Raw genomic sequence first — 24,628 nt, 5'->3', positions numbered from 1 at the left:
AACAAATATTTTAGTTGACAAAACTGGTGTTGTTATTGAAACAAAATTCTGTTGGTTGAAAAATAAATCGGTTTTATTTATTTTAGACATTGCAAATAGTTGAATCAACTCGAACAATGTTATTGATTTGCGAAAATAATCAAAATATACTTACTGATACACGTCATGATCTATTTGAAATAAGTTCGGTATGTTGAGATTCATGAAATAAATATCGTTGTTAAAATATAAACAGTATTTAGGGCTGGGAAAACCATCGATCACTGCTGATTTCAAGTGATCTTACCCAAGGAATAAATTATCATTAAGAAATCAGAACTGATCTGATCTCTTAGTGATTTTGATGTTTGTATGATCATGATCAAGTCAAGTCGAGATCAGTAAAGATCTAAATTCTAAAAAAATACTTCTGATTCGGTCGGAAATGATTGATGTAGAAAAAGGTTTTCTGATATATTAATTAATTAAAAAGGTTTTCAATCAGCAAAAGTGCCCGGAGGGGCGAGTAAATTAGCGAAATTATTAAATTTACCTAAAATGAGTATTCAAAGATGATGCCTTCAAACGGTTGAACTAAAGTTATGCACTGATAATTTATATGATAATTTATATGAGCTTGGGTGCATCAACTGCTGGGAATTGGAATTTTGCGACGGCAATTCAAACGCGCCATTCATTCGCAGCGCGTTCTGTGTGTTTGAAACCCTTCGCGCCTGTTACTTTTATGAATTAAATTCATGTCAAAAATCATCATCATCATCGGTATCAAACAGCTGGAAGTAAAACAGTCTGCTGGAAGTAAATCAATGATCGAATTTGAAGTATAAAATTTTTGCGCATACCTGAAAGATTACGAGATGATCATTCATTAACATTTTCTAATTTGCCACCAAATCTTTTTCATCTTAAATAAGGTTAACTTTATCAAAACACCGCTGTTAGATAAACACATCATAAATTTCTCAAATCGAATGAACACAATTTCACCAAACGCTTTAACCGACGACACGACCTGCCACTCGTCTATTAAAACTGTATCGCAAATCTGACTACCCCTCAGTAACTCGAAATGTCAAAACGAAATTGCTCGAAAATTTGTTGAAACTGGCAACTCGATTTGATGAATTATTGATTTCGAATAACAGATACCTTGGATACTGTTGTTCAAAGGCATGTTTATGTAGATAAACAAAACTAACTCCGAATCGATATACCAGTCGCGCATTTTACCACTGTACCTAAGAACAAGAGTCTGCCCTTAAAAGTTAAGTGAAGCGTTATGTTTTTGCGATACCGATGTGTTATATCATTTTATTTGCACTACCAGTAATTGTATGCACCGGAAATTTGGTAGCATAGCAGTTACCAATCAACTACATCGGCATCTCACACCATCGCTATTAGAAACATTCAATAATGTATTGAAACTATTACATAGTTTTCATAAAATATTCAAATTATGCGACTAAGACTTTCCTATAAGTAGATCGTATCGTCAGTATTACTATTTTTTCACGCCATTGAGACAAACTTTTGTTTTATGACTTTTGCTAACCCTAGAATAGTTTTAGTATGACATCTGGATAATTCTTGTGAAATTCTCTTGAGAAGACTTGAAACGCATCTTCAATAAAAATCTTCATGAATAACAATCAAGTTTTTTAGCATGATTTAGCAGAGAAATAACATAAATAAATGCATTTTTTCGTTACTGACTCAATGTATAAAGGATCTTTGAAAATAGCTTAAATATAATAATGGGGTTTCAAATCGACATCACAGAACGCAGGAATTTCATTATCGTTTTTTTTCCATTGATTTAAACTTCTGTGAGGGTTCTTCTAGTGTTACGAAATAATATTTTTGGTCCTAATTGAATGCATAATAGACGAAATAAACATCCTGCTCCACATTTTTTTTCGAGTTCTAGAAACAGTAATTTTACTTGATTATTAGCAAATATACATGAGTTCAGTTCAGTTCAGTTTCGTTTTGTGTTGCAACAGATTTGGAAATACATGACTGCATTTTCGTGGATACTGACAATGGATCGGGATACTTTTCCTATTTGTTTGTTTATTTCTATAATTGCGGTTTCTTGACAAATAACGCATAGCAACCAGAACAGTGTTGCCTAAAAAGATTAATTTTATCATTATCAAGGGGTCGCTATATTTGTGGTAACTGACGGAAAATCACTCACAGACACATTTTATTCCAATTTTTCTTCGGATAACCGCTTTAACCATCTTTTCGCTTTAACCATCGATGTTGTTTTCATTGACATTTTGAAGCGACGCGAACAGATTTCAACTAAAAAAGTATTTGATTTTGCATTGCGATTATTGTTTTGCTTTCAACTGTCTCCGGCATTTGACAGCATTCAAAACAACATATTTTCAACTAGTTGAATATATGCAAATCAAAAGCCATATCAGTTGAATCAAAAAGAAATTAGTTAAATCAACCAGACATAGTCTCGAAATAAAATCATTTTTTATTTTGTTGTTGTTCATGCACTGTACCGTCGATAGGCAGTCAGACAAAGGAGGCCATCCATTTTACCCTGTTTGCTCTCTAATATGACAGGAGAAATGATCGCCTACTGAGGTTCAACCTGAGGGAGATGTGCTCAATCGTAGTGAAAATCGAACCACGGAGAACCTGTTCGTTGGGATCTTTCACCTCGGCCATTTTTTTTTTACCGCCGTACCCGGTATTCAAATGAAGTTGTCGTCTCTGGGCTCCGGACGGGAAGTGAACCTCATCACTATTATCAACCTCCAATGCCGGTTTGCGTTTAAAAAAAATCGAGGTTCCAGCGTGGCGGTCATCATCTACCGCAAGTTCAATGTTTCCAGCCTATGATATTTGTCCTCTCCTGCAGCCCAAGTGCGCTGATTGGCTACCGTAATAAACTTTTCTATTACTGAGTGTTTGCGTGTGATTATTATTTTTTTCAACTTGAACGCTGCAGTTTGTGGTTTTTATTTGCAACGTTGATGAACAGTAGTTATTAACGATTCATGATTCGGTACGAAACGAACAAACGGAGACTGTGGCCCAGTCTCTTCGATCCATGGTTCATTAGCTACGGCCAGCTTGGTGTAGGTTGTTTTCCAATTAGTTCATTCGTTTTTTCGGCTGCTTGAAAACGATGATTTGTTTTTTTTTACTAAACAGTTGGCGATTTTGCAACGCCTTCTGTGGTAATTAATGAAAATTGGTCAGCACTAGCAGTTCGAAAGCAAAAGTAAACTTTTGTTGTTTGAATAATTATTCAAACTTCCTCCAACAATCAGTCAGTCATATGCCATTTTAAAATTGGCAGCTACGTATTTATTACTTTATTGAACTGCACTTCGGAGATGGATTTAAATTGTATGTTTTTTTTCTTCTGCTTCCCTCCTCGCGTCACAAATTTTCGGAGGAAATGTGACTTCACTTGTTTTTATTTTCACCAGGACTTAGTCCAGACTTGGTCACAGTTCGTCAGACAAGAAACAAGTTATGAAGTATACGGCGAAGACTGCAACGACTGATTGTGGTGACCTCAAATTTAACTGTTGGTTTTGACGTTGGACTCCACGGGCCCAAATCGAAAGTGAGATTTGCATTAACTTTCTAGTTACCAGTCCCCAGTCGTTGTGTTCTCCTGGACTCAATGAAAGGTGCACGTTTGGAAGAAATTTTCTCATTATTTTTTTTTTTAGCACTGACTGGTTCCGGTGCTACTAGCCACCAAGTACTAATTCGACCCGAAGGCTTAATGTTTGTACTCTGTGCCACATCTAGTCACTCATTTTTTATGCTCGTACGCCGTACGCCTTTGTGTACCGGTTTGTGAGTCCGCTGGAAACCTGGGCTCTGGGATCACACAAGCCACAACAGAACGGATGAAGCAATAATATACAACATCTCGGTAACGACACCACGTTGCAGATATTGATCTCACCAACGGGTGGCGTCGGGGCCTGGGAGGGCTACATATGTGAGAAGTGAAGTGGTGTAATTTCAATATCCATGCGAGCTTTGGAAAGTGGGAATTGTTGACACGAGCAGGGCTGCCAGAGTTGGGCTAAGTGCGCATTATCTCAATATTTTCTATTCTTTCATGTACGAAATATACCTTGTTCGTTCCTTTGTTGTTATATTCCTAATTGTATTGTATCTCAATATCTCGCTTTGGAAATTTTACCGATATTTTACCAATCAGAAGCTCTAGAAACAATTATTTTTTCTTCGAAACAAACCAATTCTAGTTCGAGAACATAGGCTTGGATTCCTTTCCTTTCAATGGCAACTGTTATCAAATATTTGTGGTTGAAGCTGAGCAATTCCTGAAATTAACAACAGAAAAGCATGATTTTTTTATGTGGATACATCTTACTTCACTATTGGGGGGCCTTTTTCTAAATTTGTGATCGTGTATATCTCTTACTGTACTCAACGCAGTAACATTATTTTCTCTCCAAACCGTAGGAAATGTATTCATAAATTTATGATAAAATTATAAGCATCATGAAAACGTTAAGCCTTTGTATTACATTTCTTTTATGGCGTTTGATCTTCTACTGGTTTGTAACGCTATCATCACACCCGTGTTGAAAAAGTTCATTTCATAGTCGCTCGTGAAAAAAAATCAGTTGACGTGATTTTCTAGAAAAAACTCAGTGAGAGAAAAATTCACTTCCGAGACTTTCATTCATGAAACAATCATGCACAAAACTCTGAGCCTTGAAGTTCAGAAGTGATTTTTGTTTCAGTGAAACTCGACGACGAATTTTCATTTATAGAAATATCGCTAAAGAGATAATCGATAGAGAGAAATTCGACACCGAAGTTATTCTTGTAAGGATTTATTATTATATTTTCACCAATAAAGAATCTCTACTGAATGAAATTGCTACTGAATCTCAACTGGGAAATAATGACTGCGATATTTTGGGTGCACGTAGAGTGGTCAATACTATCAACAATATTTCTATCCCCATTCCACGGTTAATACGGTGGTTTTAGCGACGAAAGGTTGTTTTCATTCCAGCTGGTTGATTATACTGCTTAAGCTCATAAAGCACTGTGGATGTGCTTGAATGTGATTTTTAGAAGTAACAGGAGCGCAGTACACTAAGGTCTCTTTTTACACGGGGGTTACGTACCGTGTCAAGAAAATCCGTGCAAAAAAGAAACCGCGTGGAAAATTTGACGTAATAATTCCAAAAACCGTAGATTTGATTATTTGTTTGTTTTGTTTTGGATAAAATGTAACTTTTGATCATTTGAAGGGGAAAGAAGCTTATTTTTTAACTCCCAAATTTATACAAGGTGCACATAACTGTGAAAATGTAACTGTTGTTTCACAATAAAAACGGAAATCTAAAAAACAGCTAGAGGTTACGAGAAGGGTCCAATCATACTTGATAAAACACATTGGATGATAAATTAAAATTAGAGCACTTAGAAAACGCGTTGTACGACAAGCAAATTAATCTAAATGGTTCATGCCTTCTGTACAATGCATTAAGTTTTCAAAGAACCGATAATACTTTCAAATTAGAACGTTCGACTAAAGAAGTGCTAGTAGTACCACCAATAAACACTTTCACTACAAATCAAGCTTGAGAATCAGTTCTTTTCAATTCCGAAGGTGTGATGTGTAGTGAACACTAACGATCTTAACAGTCATTTTCAACTGAGTGGGAAGACATGGGTATTGGATGAAGATCTATGCACGCAGATACAGAATTAAAGGGGAAGAATTCATAGAGATGAATATATATCAAATTAGAAAAGGTATTACTATGTGTAACGCTCGTATATTTTTTTTACGAAAAACAGTACATTTGGCGTAAAAACCAAGGAAATACAGTACATCGACTTTGAAAATACAATACATTTTACAGTACGCTTTTTTCTAAAAATAGTGAATAAAAAACAAAAGTAAATAAATTTGATCAGCATCTTACGAGGAAAACAGATTGAAAAAATGACATGCGAATACAACTATGTAATGAAAACCGCGAAAAAGCCACCGCAGAGATGGGACTCGAACCCGTAGCAAGCCAAATACGGGTAAATTGTTTTGCCTATTAAACTATCCTACATGTGAGACACACATACAAACAGCCTAACTGAACATAAGAACCGAGCATGTTCAGCTGTGCTCGGACCCTACGGCATTCATTTGTTTCAGCCCTCAATTAGTCCGTTTTTTTGTATGTTTCACATGCAGGAAAGCTTAATTAGCAAAACGATTTAGGAGGATAGGAACTACTTTCGGGTTCGAGTACCGTCTCTGCGGTAGCTTTTTCGCGGTTTTCATCACACAGTTGTATTCGCATATCATGTAAAACTTACTCAATACGGCTCTACGTCTTAACAAGACTAAACAAATCGTTCGAAGCAAGTTCATAAACTCAATTTTTTTTATTTCCTTTTTAGGGCCGTTTAAAATTCGTCAAAAACTGAAAAATGTGCGAATGTAACAATAACATGTTTTGAGAAGCGGATGTTTTTGATAATGATTTTAATTTAGAGTATATTTTCTTTTTGGTTGAGACATTTTTCTTTTTTTAATCATCAAAGTTTCGCTTGATTGTTGTGACGCGCTCTAAACAAGAATCATTAATGAAAAAATTTGTGTGTGTTGTTTTTGTGTTCTCATTCACATTCGCTACGTGTTGTTACTGTTCTTGTTGCGTTGAAGATTGAAAATTCTGTATTAAATTTTAGTGTGAAAAATACAGTACATTTCAGTATAAAAATTCAATACAAATTAAAATACAGTGGATTTGAGGGTTAAAAACAGTACACAGTATTTGAGTCGAAAATACAGTACAATACTGTAAAATACAGTACGGATACGAGCGTTAACTATGTGTCATGCTGAAGCAACTCATTTCATCGGCGTAAATCATAATACTACTAGAGCTATATCATTCGAATGGGTATGAAATACTGTACTGCTCGATATGATGAAGAGTTGAAGTAAATTTGACTAGTTCTTCAACGCTCCGAAAATCTCGATGATATCAATGACGATGCTGACATCATACACCACAACTGAGCGGCAGAGACGTTGTCGTGTAATTAACAACAGGGATTGAAGATCTGAAGACTGTTTAATCATTTTATGGAACGACAGTCAATAACAGATCGGCTGAAAAGTTCGTATCGTTTCTATGAGAAAACGCCACTAGAATTAAATCCATACCATTTTCAGTTAGTACCAACCTTCAAAAGAGACGTGTATAAATTTGACAGCTTTTTGATTATTAGTTTGTGAGATATTGCATTTTGAGTGAAGCTACTTTTGTTATTGTGAAAAATGGAAAAAAAGGAATTTCGTGTGTTGATGAAACACTACTTTTTGATGAAAAAAAGTGCCGCCGATACCAAAAAATGGCTTGATGAATGTTATCCAGAAATTTCGTACTGGTCATATGAGCACCGAAGACGATGAACGCAGTGGACGTCCAAAAGAGGCTGTTACCGATGAAAACGTGAAAATAATCCACAAAATGATTTTCACTGACTGTAAAGTGAAGTTGATCAAGATAGCTGACACCCTAAATATATTAAAGGAACGTGTTGGACATATTATTCACGAATATTTGGATATGAGAAAGCTTTGTGCAAAATGGGTGCCGCGTGAGCTCACAATCGATCAAAAACAACAACGAAAAACCATGCTGAAATTGAACGAATTGGGCTTCGAATTGCTCCCTCATCCACCGTATTCTCCAGATTTGGCCCCCAGTGACTTTCTCCTGTTCTCAGACCTCAAGAGAATGCTCGCTGGTAAAAAATTTAGAAGCAATGAAAAGGTAATCGCTGAAACTGAGGCCTATTTTGAGGCAAAGGACAAATCGTACTACAAAAATGGCATCGAAAAGTTGGAAGATCGCTATAATCGCTGTATCGCCTCTGATGGCAATTATGTTGAATAATAAAAACGAATTTTGGTAAAAAAATGTGTGTTTCTATTAAACGATACGAACTTTTCAGCCGAACTGTTACTCCCGTGAATTGTTGAATGAATGATTTTAGTTCACTTTCAAACTTTAAATTAACTCTCATAATCGTTGTCTTACAGACAACCTGTTCCCTTTTTAAAATTTTTCTCAAAAAAGCAAATGACAGTTCTTTTTAAACTCTCATTAGAAACCGTGTAAAAAAAAACCGTGTTAATTCCGGAATCCGTGTAAAAAAGCCGTGTAAAAAAGCCGTGTATAAAAAGCCCGTGCGAAAAAAACGTGTAAAAAGAGACCTTAGTGTATTGTGCATGTTTCGAACACACAGCAGGCACAAAGTTTGAATGACTTCAGCGTGTGATATTCAAGTTAAATTTAATATTGATATTCAAGTTATGGGTTTCATATACCATTCGACTCAGTTCGTCGAGTACGCAAAATGTCTGTGTGTGTATGTGTGTAACGTTTTTTGCACTAGCTTTCTCGGAGATAGCTAAACCGAATTTCACAAACTTAAATGCAAATGAAAGCACGCTAGGTCCCATACTAAATTTCTAAATTTAATTTTGATCTGACTTCCGGTTCCGAAGTTATGGGGTAAAATGCAGGGCTTGTATTGTGAATCCTCAAACGAATGAAGCAACAAAAAACATCTACTGTGAACACTTTGCTTGACATAGCTGAATGAGAGACCTATATTAGAGAGAAACTGGATGCGTGAGAGTATATGCTACTGAGCAGACCAATTCCCCATGCCAAGTAAATTGTCTGTGCTCTCAGTCTCAGTTAACACATGAACTAAGCAATCCATGACAATGTTATGAAATGAAGGGTTCGCTCTCGTTAGTATTGTACGAGAAAGAAGACCTTGCTTCACGGCGTGCTACAAGACGCGAAGCAAAGTCATATAGGCAATGTTTACGATTATTTTTAAAGTGTAGGTTTATAGAAATAATTTTTAACATAATGTTCGCATTCCAAGACCAAATTTGATCACATTTCAAACATACTTTAAACATTTTATAGCAGAAATTTTGCATTTGAGCCCATTTTCAAAACGATCAATTTGTTTCTTGGCAGTTTACACTGTGTATATATCCTAGAAACACTAAAAGCAATGTTCTTTAAATTGATTTTCATCGGAACTAAAAGTTATGAATCTAGTTTCCTCATAGGCATCTACAATATGAGAACCATTCATCAAATGCCAACCTCATGAAGCATAGGTCTCAGCAAGCGGGCATATTCATGAACTATTGAACGAACGAAGCAGCTCTCCTTGCTTTGGTTGCGCTGTGAATTCTACCTGACAAACGAATGTGTGTGAATAGCACAGATGGTGAAACCCTTTTGTTCATATTCGTTGCTTCCCTGGTAAAATGTTCAAGCAAGCCCTGGTAAAATGTTCAAAAAATATGTTTTCTAGCATTTCTCATAGATGGCACGACCGATTTTCGCAAACTTAGGTTCAAATGAAAGGTCCTGTGGTCCCATAAAGAATTCTTAACTTTCATCCGAATCCTACTTCCGGATCAGGAAATATTTCGTAAAGTGTGTTAAAATTTTTATACCATCATTGAAAAGGGCGAAGAACCGTAAAAATAATCTAAATCGACTTGAAATCTTCTCCAATTGATAGTTTTTATCGGTAGACGGTCAAACAAATCGATTTCGGTTATTATTTCAAGAATCGAAGAAAATTATTTTAAAGAATACTACAGTATGATTGATATGAGAAAGACATCATTACACCACTAGGTGGATTAAAACAGGTTTTTTTGCAACTTATTCCACATATGAACACATGCACTTATTTACATCACTCAGTTTTGCACTGAAGAAAAATGGCTACTTTGATGAATCATCAAATTTCGGTTGTCTAAAAGTTGTTTACCGAGATTTCGGTAAGTTGATATCATTAATTTACTGATTTCGGCAAAACGACCAATTGTTGGTAAACACGGTAATTTACAAAACCGAATATTAGTATAACATTTTGAATTGCCGAGAAATCGGAAATAATGAACCGGGAATTTTGGAAAAAGCTGTCTTAGCCGAAATTTCAGTAAAATATCGCTTTACCGTTCGTTTTCATCATTTTTTTTTTCACTGAGATTCAAATTAAGTTTTAAGTGTGTACTTTTCGAAAGCCATCGCACATTATTGTGAAGGAAAAGGTCGGAATATTTATGACTGTTTTATATATCAACCGGAAATGACGACATGGTGTAGTCGCAATTTTCTACAATTACTATAATTTCTACTAGTACCGTTTAATCTCTTGTAAGGTTATCTTAAGTTATTTTTACACAAATTTAGATACAGATCTAGTTTAAAATGCACAGATGTGCCTTCGTTGACTTCACTAATATTCTATAGAAATAAACAAGAATAGTTTCACTGAATGCCTTTCCTATTCTCCTTTCAGCAGATCGAGACAAGTTTTAAACAGCACCCGAACGTGACAAATCGCACGACTGCCAACACTGGCATGATACCGCAGCTGAATGTCGTCCATCAGTCGCTCGAGTGCCACTGGAACGGATCGTGCTTGCAGTTCAACATTATTGTTCGGTCAGAGCCGTGACGCACAGCATAAGTCTCCGTCCGCGTGCCTGGACCTGTGTGTCGCGCCTAACGGACATCCAATCGCGTTTTACCGCCAATGATTCTCTGGACGGTCAAAGTTTGACCGTTTGTCGGTTGGTTGTTGTCTCGATGCCCGATGCATTAATTGAGCTAGCCAGTGCCATAGGAAATCGTCTGTACGTTGAGTGATTGGAAATGGTTCCGGGGATCCTAAGTGGAAGATAAAACAAATGGAATACAACGCGCCTCAGTTTTAATTCGAGTGCTTTGTGAAGTTGTTTACTGCCGGGCCAACGATCCGACGAGTATCGGATCGCGCAATAGTTGGATTGGGCCGGTGAGTTTACTTACGTTCGAAGGAAAGTGAAAACAGAACGAGCCCAAAAACGGTGCTACCAATATCCGAGTTTCACAGTGCAGTTGACGGAAAGTTCAAAATAGATCGCCATAAATTGAAGATTAACGTCATCTAATCTCCGGTTTTAAAGGGGGCTCAACTTCGCCTAATACACAGGGAATTAGTTTGTGGTCAAAGTGGTTAGTTCAGTCGAAAGTGACAGTGCATCATTCCTGGTTGGTGTTCGAATGTGAAAAAAAAAATCAATGGCCTCAGTTGGATGTTAGTGTTTTGTGACCGTAGTGAAAGCCACCATCAAAAATGGAAGCGGATGTTCTGAATGCGTTGAATACCCAAACGGCGTACCTTCCGGGTGGACGCGATCGCGATGGCCATCCGTTGATCGTCATCCCGGTTCCGTTCTACGATAATCTGCCATGGATGAAGGGTTTTCTGGAGACTACTGTGAAATATATACTTTCCACCTTGAGGTAGGTTGAGTTCCTATTGAATTAAAAAAAAAAGAATTCATTAAACAACCTTCAACTAGTTGTTTTTTTCGCATTAACAGTTTCATAATTACGCGTCTTCTTCCGCAATGAACGGGTGCACAAAAACGCAACCGAGCGCGAAGTCGCCAACCCCTTCCGGGAGCTCATTTTTCCAGTGGCGTATAGCGCTCAGATAGAACGCAATCGAGGCCCGAAACGACGCAAGATGTTACAGTGCTCTCAAATTTCTTGCTTTTGTACATTCGAAAACGAACATACACACCACACAATTCCATTTCCAGACTTTCACTTCAGTGGACAAATTAATGCGTGCAGCGTCTTCTGGGCAGATATCCATTACATGAATGGCTCATGTGTGAAGCTAGGCCTACTACGTTATTTTACTGATGTTGGCATGGCAACATAATAACAAAACGATCTACAACAATTCTTTATATCTGGGATGATATGTTTTGTTCATACAAAACATTTAGAGAAAAACTTCGCATAATACTTTGGGAATATTTTATTGGTTCTCAAAAGTACCGATTTGTGGAATTTATCCGATGTTATGATGAATGATGATGATGAAAATACTGTTGAGTATTTTTTACACTTGTTTCATTTACACCAGAACCAAAGTTCTGGGGCTCAAAGGTTAGGATCTGCCCACCTGGGTTTAATACATTTCACCGGCCGTGGATCCATTTTTTAATTTTTTTTAACCAATGTGCATATGCATATAAATTAGTACACTGTACTAAGATACATAAATTGATGCGAACGTGCTCAATCAAATTTTGAGTCCTAAGATTATATGCGTTTGTTATATTCAGACATAAAGTCTACTTCGTGGTTTTCGTGAATGAAATAATCTGTTTTTTCGAAGCGATTGAGTTAGTGTAAAAGCTGAATTATTAGTTGCCATGGCTCGAAAAATGAAATTCAATACATTTATTCACAAGCTGTTAAATAATCGTATGGCTCTGTCAGTCAGAAGACTACTGATAAGGAGTGTATCGAAAACAAGCTATCCACATACATTTGTGTTGTACGCATGTATTTGTAATGGATTTTTATGCTCAGATCACAGCATGCTGTGCGTTTGGCTGTCAGCTTTCGTTTGTTTACTTGTTTGTGCGGTTGGAATTTTGCGTTTTCAAAATGTCGCGTATTGAAAAGGAAGTGAAAATTGAGGTTCTGGACACATAGCTAAATGAGAAGGGTATTAATATGGGAAAATTGGCGAAGCGGTTTGGAATTCATCAAGCCAGTGTTAAAGCCATCATTGATAAGTTTGGGAAACACTATTCTTTGGATGAGCTACCAAGAAGAGGCAGAAAACCCGGTTCTTCCAACCCGAAACTAGTCCAGAAAGTGGTATCTCTAATCATGAAGAACAAATCAATGTCAATACGTGATTTGGCCAGAAAAGCAGGAACGAGTGTCGGAATGATCCATCGTATCAAGAGGCGAAATCACCTGAAGACCTATAAGAAGCAGAAAATCTCGAAACAAAGTCTAGAACTAAAGAAGCGAGCAGCAACAGGGGGCCGGAAATTGTATTCGTGTCTTCTGCAGTGTCCGGATTCATGCGTTTTAATGAACAATGAGTCTTATGTAAAGGAGGACTCAAAAACCCTTCCAGGTCCACAATACTTTACTGTCGTCGTTGGGGAGGATATGAGCGATGCGGACAGGTTGATTCAAGTGGAGAAATTCGGTCGAAAGGTACTGCTATGGCAAGCAATATGTTCCTGTAGTTTGAATTCAACCATTTTTTACACTACCGGAACTATAAATGCAGACATCTATCGATTTGAGTGTCTCCAGAAGAGATTGCTGCCTTTATATAAGAAGCATAGTACACCTCCACTGTTTTGGCTGGATTTAGCGTCGGCTCACTATGCCAAAACCACTCTCAATTGGCTTGCGGAAAAGGGTATAAATTTCGTTGAGAAAAACATCTATCCACCAAATTGCCCTCAGATTCGACCCATCGAAAGTTACTGACAATCGTGAAGAGGGTCTTCAAGAAGACTGGTATGGAGGCTGGGAACATGCAGGAGTTCAGAAATAATTGGGCTCAAGCGTCCAAAAAAATGCGATGCAACACTTGTCCGGAACTTGATGAAAAGAGTTTGATCAAAAGTTCGAAAATTCGTGAAGGAATAACTTAAATTCCATCCGGTTTTCATTATGATCAAGTTTAACATCATACAATAAAGAATCAATTTCTAGTTCGAATGAAATATTGTTTTTTATCACAATTTGAAAGAAAAATTTGTGGATAGCTTATTGTCGATACAATCCTTACAAGTGCATTGCTGTTTTGTTGTTTATTTTGCTTTTTGCAGCTCAGAATATTCACTTTTATTTTCTAATATTTTTATCGACAAAGATATTACGTAAAATATTGAATTACACGGTGCAAAAATTGAGTGAAGATTTTTTGGTAACTTCACGTCGAAAAATAATACTGTAGAATATTACATTTCAATACATCATTCATGATAAACATACAAAACTTATTTCATATATCTCTACAGACTGAACTTTTATTAAAGAAATCATAACGTATATTAATAAGTATATTTTTACTATAATTGCAAATTAATAACATTGTGTGTATAGATTCGACTAATTACAAAATCTAAAACAACTAAAATCGATTCGTAAATCAACTAACAGAGTTTTGTGTCCTGACTAACAGCATTTTTTTCAACTCAAATTTTTGGAAAATTGGAAAAAAAATGACAGCTTAGAAAAAATAACAAAAATCGATTTGTTGTACCAAATTTTAAGAAATCGAATTCTGAAAACCATTTTATATTCTGGTATTGTGATCGCAGGTAGTTTCATGTATGATCATTTTCGATTAAATACATCCAGTTGCCACAGTATCATTGTTGGACCTCTTGGCTAGGGTAACTTAGAGAGTCGCGAGTTTATGATCACTTGTCTGCAACGAAAAATTGAGCTTTTCGTCCGTAGCTACAAATCGCGTGCTATTTGTGGAAAACTTAAGTTAAATTAGCAGCGAAAACGACTTTGACACTTGAATAAAAACAAAAATGTTTGTTTGGTCATTCTTGTTAGTGAATGAATTGAAACAATTTGGAGGAGAATTTCTTCATTAACCGTTGTGAAGAGCGACGACATGGCCTGCCATTTGCTTTTCTAAATCGAAAATTTTACACGAATTATCGAAGTGAAATCCTTTAAAAATTGTTGAAGCTGGCATGCTTAACCGAAAAGTTATTGAATTTGAATAACATGAATAACCTAGACAACCTTCAAATGAAAAATATAAAATGTACAAAACATGAACCGAAATGTGATTTGTTCGAAAAAGTACCAAACATGATTTGTATTCGGGAAATGAGAAATTTTTCGAAATGGTTATTTCAGCGATTGGTTAGTGATGTTATAAATCGAATAAATCCAATTTGAATTTGGTTTTGAAGACTACCCAGAGGATATTTGTTTATCATTTGGTAACTTTTCTGATACAGTGAAAATGTCGTTTACCCAGTGTAAACCTTTCAGGTTTTTTTTTCGGTAACACTGGTAGTATAATGATAAATACATAAATTATCAAGGACAATTGCAAAATGGCTGAACCTGACCCAGAGTAGTTTCATCAAACAAACACTTTTCACGATACTGTGTTGGGTTTGCACTTAGCAACGGGGGTTTGAGCAAGCCTGATATGAAAACGAGGTTCGAAACTGACTCGATTTTCAGTTCAACAATGTTGAAACTAGGTTTGAAATTCGCTTCAAACAAACGGTTTGACAGCAGTTTAGGTGGAAACTGGGTTAGGTTTGGCATCAAGCGAAAACGCCATTAGCTAACCAAATGTCATGCGTATTTCACCCCAGTTGGCCATGCGTTTTATCATTTCCAAAGCTAAGAAAAGCGATACCTGGTTAAGATATTTTCTTCGGTGATCTCAAGGTCAAATTGTTTTGATACTACAGTTCAATTCTAAGCTCAAAAATGTCAATAATCCATTCCTTTCCTTTTTTGCTTCCAGCTCCGAAACCGTGGCCTCCGGCTTCATCGTCATTCTGGACGCTCAGAAGTGCTCCTGGCGATCGGCTCGGCAGTACATTCGACACGCTCAAACGCTGCTGGAACCGAACCTGGACAGCTTCCTGGTGATACGGCCGGATGCATTTTGGGAGAAAAATCGGGTGGAGAATTGCACCCGGCAGCACCGTCAGGGCGAGGTAAGTTTTCCGATTTTCGTTATGCAACTGCCACTATTTACGAATGTGTCCTATCACAAATTATAGTGTATGTACGGTGTTTATTTTAATTTTTGTTCGGCACGTGCTGTTTCGCCGACGGTCTCGGTCTCGGTTGGCAGTTTTGCAGCCGCTAACCGTAAAACAAGCGGTTTGGCATGCACCTGCGCTGATAAGTTCGTTTCGCCCAAGCTGAAATCGATCCGGACAGAAACAAAAACAACGGTTGAGTAGGGTGTTTTGAAGTACAGCTGCATTGTTAATCTTTGTTGTGTTTTACTTGATAAAGCTGTGCATTTGGCATCGAAAAAGCGCCTCCAAGCTGTCAGAGAAATCTGATTGAACTCTCAATTAGTGTCAGAAAATCTAGTTCACAGCTCGTGTTGCATGCGACTCACAAACGCAACAAAACAATGCAACGCGGTGCAAAGCGCGTTTCACTGAGTCATGATGCTTCAAACAGTGTAGGACAAATGTCAATTATTTCTGCATTTTGTGTGGCTCATTTGCCTTCCGCGTATCGCTAATGATTAGGTGTAATATGCTGTTAGCCTTAACCGAGAGCATGAAGAAATGGAACGCACAGTGCAAAAACCACTTGTTCCGATGCATTTCATTAGTGCTTGCCCATTAAATCTTTTTTTCCACTCATCTATCGACAGCTGGAATGGGCCGTTTTTCTATCACATACCAGCGTAATTAGACGGCGCAACATGCGCGTGCACGTTCTACAAAACTAATTTCCCTTCTTTGTTATGATAATGACTGAATCCATCGGGATGAAGTGTCTTAATATTCACGCGTTGTTTACACTGGTTTCAATAATTCAATTATTCTAAGAACAGTTATTCATCAACCCTTAGAAGAATTATTGATGAAGAGAATTTTCATAAATTAACTGTAGAATAGATTACGATCGACCGTTTCTGAATTGGCATGAAATTTTCCGCACATCTTCAGTATGATAAACCATTTGTTTTACACGGCTATACTGCCCATACTCGCATATCAGTCCCATATCGATTTTCGCCAATTTTGAGTTAGCTTGAGAAATGAAATCTATCCTCAATATACTCTCAGAACTTGCAATAAAAGTTGAGGGTTTGTTCAGTAACATGTGTAAAAAGTCCAACTCATATCTGTCCCATATGCAAAGTACCCGCATATCAATGTTTAAATTGGTTGCAATATTGGAATAGCAAAGGTGTATTACCGATATTTCATGTAATAATACCATGATTTAGCATTAGGTAGCACAATAAATAAAAAAATCGGAAATAAAATTTTTTTTTCCTTTTTTTCTCGACATGTCGATTTTACATATGGGACTGATATGCAAGTATGGGCAGTATAGTGATGTTGCGTTGAGGTTTTTCATGACCATCGTGCTCGCTTACTGCGATTATATGAAATTTGTTTCGAAGATATGTTCTAAGAAACCGATTAGGCACTCTAAAAAAGCAGGTGAGTAATGCCAGAGGCGTAACTGGAGGACGTGAATACGAATAAAACTGACATAATTCTTTCTTCTCGTTTTTTTTGTGTGTGAGTTTTTGCAACATTTACTACTTCGCTTCTGGACATGGAATTGAATTAAATAATTAAATACGGAACCTGTTACTGACTCCGAATTCAGTTGCGAATTTCAGGCTCAGAATCCAAAACAAGAATTCAATTCATGAATTTTGTTCTACAGCTCTAGAACGGAACTAATTTTTAGAATTCAGGTTCCGAATTTAATTCTAGAACTTGATTCCGAACTTCCCAACCTAAGTTATGGGACTGAATTCAGTTCCAGATCACAAGCGAAATGAACGTACCCCAGTCAGGTTTCACACGATAACGGAATAGTTGAATGGTGAATTAAGTTCATCTTTGACGTTTATTCTGTGAGGTTTGTTGTGCTCGTGTGGGATCTGATGGATGAGGTGATATGTGAGTGAAGTACAAGTGAAGTGGAATGCAAAAACGGTAATAAAGGCCACTGTTTCAACTCAGGACTAACGATCGACCAATAAAAGAGATAGAAATTGGGTGACGGTACACCCATTCATCTCAAATCCATTAGTCATTTCATATACGAGAACCATTTGTTATAGTGACATCTGTTATCTCTGTTTGATAGATAAACTTCAAAAGTAACATGATATTTGGAACATTTTGCTTTGCTAAAACAGCAGTATTGAACCATTTCCGAGCTACTACTGTGCGTTATCGCTTCTAAGAGAAGAGGTAAAGACTTTGTATTCGGTTTTATCACAATTCATTTATTAAAAGTCGAGCGATTGCTAAAATGACATGGTGACTCTACTAATGAGATGACTATTGGCACACTAGTTTTAGTTAGGATCTATTAGAGTAGAAATAGTAACTCAATGTTGTAATGCTTGCGTGTGGAATACATGTGGGTATGTATGCATGTGTGAATGTGTGTAACTGTGTGTGTATGTATGTGTTTTTGTATGTATGTACAATATACATTTTACCGTGCCTTTGAGTGCGTTGTATCAAATTGGTAGTGATACATTTCGATTGGGAGTCTAGGTTAACTTGCTGCTCAAAAAGCCTGAGTTTATGATAAACACAGATAATGAGCAATTGAAGATAATGAAATGGAAACATGTTCTAGGAGTGATAGCTGAATAATTAAAGAGTAAAATTATATTTCGTAATAGTCAAATATCACTGAGCGTTAGTGTCATGTTTACATTTCCTTACCCGTTGAACCATTCTGAGTGGCAAAACACACATAATGTATATACAATACATTAACCCTTGATTTCTCTATCTTGCTTGCATGACACGCCGTCAATGAGAGAAAGAATCGGATGAAGCAGAAGCGCTTCTAAAACTCAACAGAACAAAAGGAGAGAAATGAATGGAATGAAGAAGAAAGAAAGGAATAAAAAAAGAAGGAAGGAAGGAAGAAGAAAAGAGAAAGCAAAGCGTATCAAAAAAAGAAGGAAAAGGAAAAAAAGGAAGAAGGAAGAGAAAAAGAAGAAGAAAAGAGAAAAAGAAAAAATGGAAAAACTGTATGTAATAATTGCATTTTGGATTTGGGTTTTATTTTGGGTACACAGAACATGATAACAAGCGACATACAGAGTATTACAAGCAGCAAGGAATGGGAATCATAAAACCAACAGAAGCAGTACGACAACAGGATGAATGTGGAGCTGAAAAAGGAAAAAAATATTATATTTTTTTCTTTCTTAATTTACGTCTCAATGTAAGCCAACAATGAAGAGATATCGCAATGGAATGGTATGGAATATTGGTTAATATAGTTAATACCCAAGTAGCACGTTAAGTTGCGGTCCTGTATTTTCTACTGATTGTGCAATTTATAAAATTAGTTTATATTACTATTCTAGTAACTGTTGTGTTATGGAAACGACGCAATTTTTCTTTGTTGTTCTTCCGTTGTTACGTTGTTATTCACAATTATTGTGCAACTGATACAAAAACTCATGCATCAATCCCATTACAAATGCTGCAAATAAATCAGCGAAAAAACAATTGTGAAACTCATGGAAACTACTACGTAATGTAAACAAGAATTGAATTGATGTTTACCAAAAATAGCAAACGTAATCTCTAATGAATAAGTTTCACATTTGATTTTCAATACAACTGCCTGTAACACAAACATGAAACTTTAAAAATATTCTGCACATAAATAAATGGTAATACTACATATTGCAGAATTGATTTTTCATGTTTTAGTACATAGAAAATCGACAACGAACTTCATTTTTATGGTGAAACATGTCTTCGTACCCCTGAAATTTTCAAGCGCCTTTGAATGTTTTGATGATTGCACATCAATTTCTATGAAAATAACAATCTATTCTTTTCAATAAATATGATCGGAATAGTGTTCAAAATATGTATAAGAAAACTATCAAACATTCATACACCTTTTCAGACGATTTTAATCATATTGATGTTTCAATAAATCTGAAAAATCTTGAAATGAATTTTTCTTCAATATTTTTCAAAATGGGATCGAGGGTAACAGTGTGTTGAAAAGAAAATGGTTCACCCAACGTAATGATTTATTTCACCTAAATAAAAGAAAATATAAACATGTGAATATTGAAAAGAGAAATTTTTGTTAATATTTTTATCAAAATAGTTGTTTTTATATAAACCACACTAGTTGACTTGAACAACAATATAATTTAGTCGTTCATCTTAGTGGACCCGATTTTTGTGATACGCACTGTAGGTGTGCTTTAGTTGCAAAAACAAGTTGCTCAAGCGGTAATATATAACTAGGAAAGTAACTATGATGAACTTAACTTTTCTTTCAATATCTTTAAAAAGTGATGTCAGGTTTGTTTGATACAAATTATCTCATTGTTTTTTGTTTTCATTGCATATATAATGCTGTATTTCTGGAACTTTTATAATAATATTCTCATGTCGGCAAGTTTTGCGTTCATTTCAAGCAGATAAATCTGGTACAATTTATTTGCAAGTTTCAAAATGTGTTTCTAAAAATGAAGAAATTTGCACACACTGACCTAATATTTCAGTCAGGCAATCAAGACTATGCGGACTTGGTTGCAAAATTGTTTTTACCATTTTTTGCTTTGCGGAGAGCATAATTTTACTATATTTTTCTTCACAAGAGATAAACAGCCATTTTGACATATATTGAGTCGGATACAATTATGACAGCCATTTGGAAAATTTTTGATAAGTTGATCAATTGTTTTAGTTGCTTCATTTTTACATGACGATGTGAAAATTTTTGCTGAGCTTCTAGAAACTGCTAGTGCAACGTGGGCAAGTTGGTGATTTGCTGCACAATTGTGTCAGATGTACCTTAAATAGTTCTACAGTGATTTTTTGGGTAGTATTTTAAAACTTAACAGTGATAAGTTGCACAACCGATTTTAATATATTTGAAAATCTTTCTGAACTTATCTAACATAAAAAAATAATTCTAAAACAATTGTAGAACCTCTTGAAATTTCAATAAGTTTCATTTGCTACTTGGGTATTGGAAATGTTGGTAAGAAAAATAATATTATTGCATACAACTAACTTTTATATTCAAGGAACGAAGAGGACGGAGTGGAAATAATGTAGAAGGAAAAAAATACAACGAAACTCAGTTGAATTGAACAATGGGGGATAAGGTAACACAAAACTAAAGGTAAGGAAACCAACATTATTAAAAAATGCTGGCTAACAATGTAATTTCCTCATATTGAGGCGTTTATATGGCGCGCATGCGCTAATTCGGCCTGATACAAATTAACGGGGAGGGCAATACGTTTTGGACAGGGCTGTAAAAAGCTGATTGGAACCCTTTCCCCACCAAAATGTAATATAAGGAAACTATAAGGAAACATATCAACTGTTGATATACTAGTGTTACGATTTTGTTATGTGCATCTGATCGGGTATTGGGGCCGAGGGGGATGACTTCGAGGGAGACGAAATAGATTTGGAAAAATAAATACAGAATTTGGAAATTATAAATAAAGTCTTACTATATTTTGCCCACAGTAGTACTCTGAAGCTGGATTCATATTTCTCATATTACACAAAATTCTCTCAAATTAGTGGTCATATCTACGATAACGTGGAGAAAAAATTATGTTGATGCGTTAAATAACTCAAGAGATATTCACGGTTAAAAATGTATCACTCTTCCAGAGGACTAATTTTAAAAAGGCGCCCCATAGTTTGGTAAGACGTATTCACGTCTAAAATTTTACACCACATTAGTCACACTTATTCTTTTTTCCAAATTCCGAAAATAAAGAATTGAAATTTATATTCATTTCTAAAATAAGTATGAACCTCTTTTGCTGCATATAGACTAAAACAATAAACGCATCATTCCCACAGACTGTTCTGTTGTGATCAAGTTGAGTTCATCGTTGGTGTAAGGCATAAATAATCAGGAAACAATTTTATTGTGTGCTGAACAGAGGCAAACTGTCAATTCTTTGAAGAGTTCCACAGTGCTGTAACTCGACTGTACAAAAGGCATTATTTCAATAATAGATAGATTAAATCAAGTCTGGATCTATGCTACGAATAATTTTTCGTCCATCTATTAGTCGTTTTGTTCAATTATGCAGTCTTGAGAAAAACAAAACTCAACAATCGTCGGTTATCCCACGCCAGACTAATTGTTATTATTTCATCGGCGGCCGGGTGCCAACAGCAGAAAAAAAAAATCCATCGGCACACTTTCCGAGGTGCGCAATTTTACGCGTACGGAAAGTTTCTCCAATCAAAACAATTTGGCGCAAATTGGTTCGAATTAGCGTGAATTTTCTTTCGACTCGGCCGCACCCGTTTGCAATCGCAAATGAAGTAATAATGGAAATAACAAATGCTAATTGAAAATAGAATCACGAAAGTGTTAACGAGTCGGCGTGGTGCCTCAAGCAGCCGCAGTAGGATCTCAACTCTTACTGCAGTTGAAATGCCGCATTGTATCATCAATTTACGACTGCAGTGTGTCCACAAGTGCACTAGAAAAGATAATAAATTCAATTTTAGGTAATTAACACAGTTACAGAATACCTGGAATCTATAATTCTGGAAGATTCAAACTGATATTAAGGTACTTCGAATTTTCGAACACGTCATCATTCGAAAGCAAACAATTCTTGCGTCATTTCTATAAATTTCCATCAGACCAAACACCGGTCAATGCTCTGCTGTTGCAAATATTCCTCTGCTCTACTGACACAGTGAATGGCAGTGCATAAACACGAATCACGCAAATGATAAACAGGCGCAATTTATTTTCGATCCGGAATTGTTTCGGATTGCACAGCAAGTTCTGAATTGAAAATTGCTTGAACAGTAGAAACAATGTTGTACACGTACTGACAGGGTTCTTGACTCTATGGTTACTACGACAGAATGCTAATAAATAAACCAGTAAACGAATTACATTGACATCACAGCATCCAAGTAGGCACCGACCGAGGATTGTTGTAACAAGTGGTAAAACCTATAAGCGAGACTATCCCATTGATTCTGATAAATTAAGCTCATTTACATACGATTTTTGATAACGACTAGTGACATGACATAGGATCGAATTTGTAATCCAATGAAGGTGCCTAACAAACCGGAAAACAAGGCATTCACACAAAACACCTCAATCGGTTTTTTTTACCCCGAACATGTTTTCATCAACTTCATCAGTTTCGAGCATAAACCCTTTTTCTCTACTTTCTCTTTCCAGCCGATCGTAATCTCCAAATCACGTCTCGTCAAGTACTTTGAGCTAAGCGAGCTACCCGAGGAACTGGGCGGCACCGGGAGCTACAACCACGATCACTGGATACAGAACCGGCTGGTAAGTAAGGGAGGGGCTCGGTGGATTCAATTTCCGACGGTATTTTGAACTTGCCGATACTACCGGTAGTCGTTTTCCAAGCATTTTCGATTTTTGTTCATGAGTCTTGTTTATAACAATCCGGATAAAGTTCATTAGATCTTACCAAATCTGTGAAAATCAGTTCTGTTCTATAGTTTTTGATCACTGTTTCCGGTATTTCTGTAAACGAAAACTGAAGACCGGTATAATGAAAACTAGTTCATTGAGTCATCCAATAAAAAAAAACCTGTTTTAATCCACCTAGTGGTGTAATGATGCCTTTCTCATATCAATCATACTATCATATATAATACTGTGGTATTCTTCAAAATATTTTTCTTCGACTCTTAAGAGAATAACCGAAATCGGTTTGTTTGACCGCCTACTGATAAAAACTATCAATTTGAAAAGATTTGAGGTCGATTTAGAAAACTTTTTACGGTTTTTCGCTCTTTTCAGTGATGGTATAAAATTTTTAACCCACTTTACCCTATATTTCCGGTTCCGGAAGTCGGATCCGCATGAAATTCAGAAATTACGCATGGGACCACAGGACCTTTCATTTAAATCTAAGTTTGTGAAAATCGGTTCAGCCATCTCTGAGAAAAGTTAGTGCAAGACAAAAACAAAAAGTGAAAAGTAAGAACTGACATAGCCAAAGTTAGTTTATTTTTGTTCGTGCTAAAAGAATTCATTGATCAATTTTGAGGAATTTGCTCCTTTTTTTATTCTTATAGAGTAGAGAGTAATTAGGGTTATCCGAGTTTTCACAAACTTAGCCTCAAAAGAATAATTTTATGAACACATCATTTGCTTTTTCGCTCGGATCCAACTTCTGGTTCCGGATTTTCATTTATCATTTCATTTTCTAGAGGGAATTTTTAACCGAAAAAAATTAAATTTTGAAATGCAATAATGAAAAATCGGTTTCACAGATTTCAACGAATATACATTTATTTGAAAGGTTGATTCATGAAATTTTTATGAAAAATGATTTCGTTCAAATGACCCCCACGGCTGGCTTGGCAGTAGCCAATCCGATTTATCCAATTTTTGAGTGCATTTTTAATTGTTTCTGGCCTTTTGTTATCAATAGAGACTTGAATTTCGTGCTTGAGATCATCAATTGTTTCTGGATGGTTGGTGTAACATTTATTTTTAACCGCTCCCATGGTGGGAGGGGGTTTCAAATATTGTGACAAATTATGACAAGAGGGGGGGGGGGGACTTAAAAAAAACGTTACGTCACGGAAGTTTGATTTTGAATACAAAAGTATGTGTTTTTAATTTGAACTTTCGGCTTTCATATGTGACATAGTATTCGTGCATAAGCGCTATCATTTCGCCACTCTGAATCTTGTTTTAGTCACTCTAAAACGCCAGTCAGACACAGTAGAACGTACAAGGAACATGGTCTACATTCTGGCCGTCACCCGACCGATACCTTATATCCAAACATCTTCTCTGTCCATCGAACACTAGTCTTCTCGCTTTATACCTATTTCTCCGATCAAGCATTGAGTAGGATAGTGTATTTATAATCGCTGGCAAATCAAAAGCGAGAATGATACTAGTAGTTAATAAAAAAGACTCTTCTAGAGCACAAGTGAGAATTCGGCGCA

General features: G+C 36.2%; 1 protein-coding gene across 2 annotated transcripts in view; it reads left to right on the top strand.

The window, feature by feature from the left end:
- The window catches only part of LOC131435789 (SEC14 domain and spectrin repeat-containing protein 1-B), a 68,859-nt gene that overhangs the window by 19,650 nt on the left and 24,581 nt on the right, over positions 1 to 24,628 (top strand). The window contains exons 2-4 of one of the 2 annotated variants that reach the window (XM_058603987.1): positions 10,405 to 11,390; positions 15,430 to 15,625; positions 22,872 to 22,985. In XM_058603987.1, the coding sequence (XP_058459970.1) occupies positions 11,221 to 11,390; positions 15,430 to 15,625; positions 22,872 to 22,985 (480 nt within the window). In that variant the 5' untranslated portion in view covers positions 10,405 to 11,220. Of the gene's footprint in view, positions 1 to 10,401; positions 11,391 to 15,429; positions 15,626 to 22,871; positions 22,986 to 24,628 lie in introns of both variants that reach the window. The other variant, XM_058603986.1, reaches the window with a different exon arrangement.

Source organism: Malaya genurostris, chromosome 3 (genome assembly GCF_030247185.1).
Source record: "Malaya genurostris strain Urasoe2022 chromosome 3, Malgen_1.1, whole genome shotgun sequence".
NCBI lineage: Eukaryota > Metazoa > Arthropoda > Insecta > Diptera > Culicidae > Malaya > Malaya genurostris.
The sequence above is the reverse complement of the archived record's forward strand: the minus strand, read 5'-3'. Positions and strand labels throughout refer to the sequence as shown.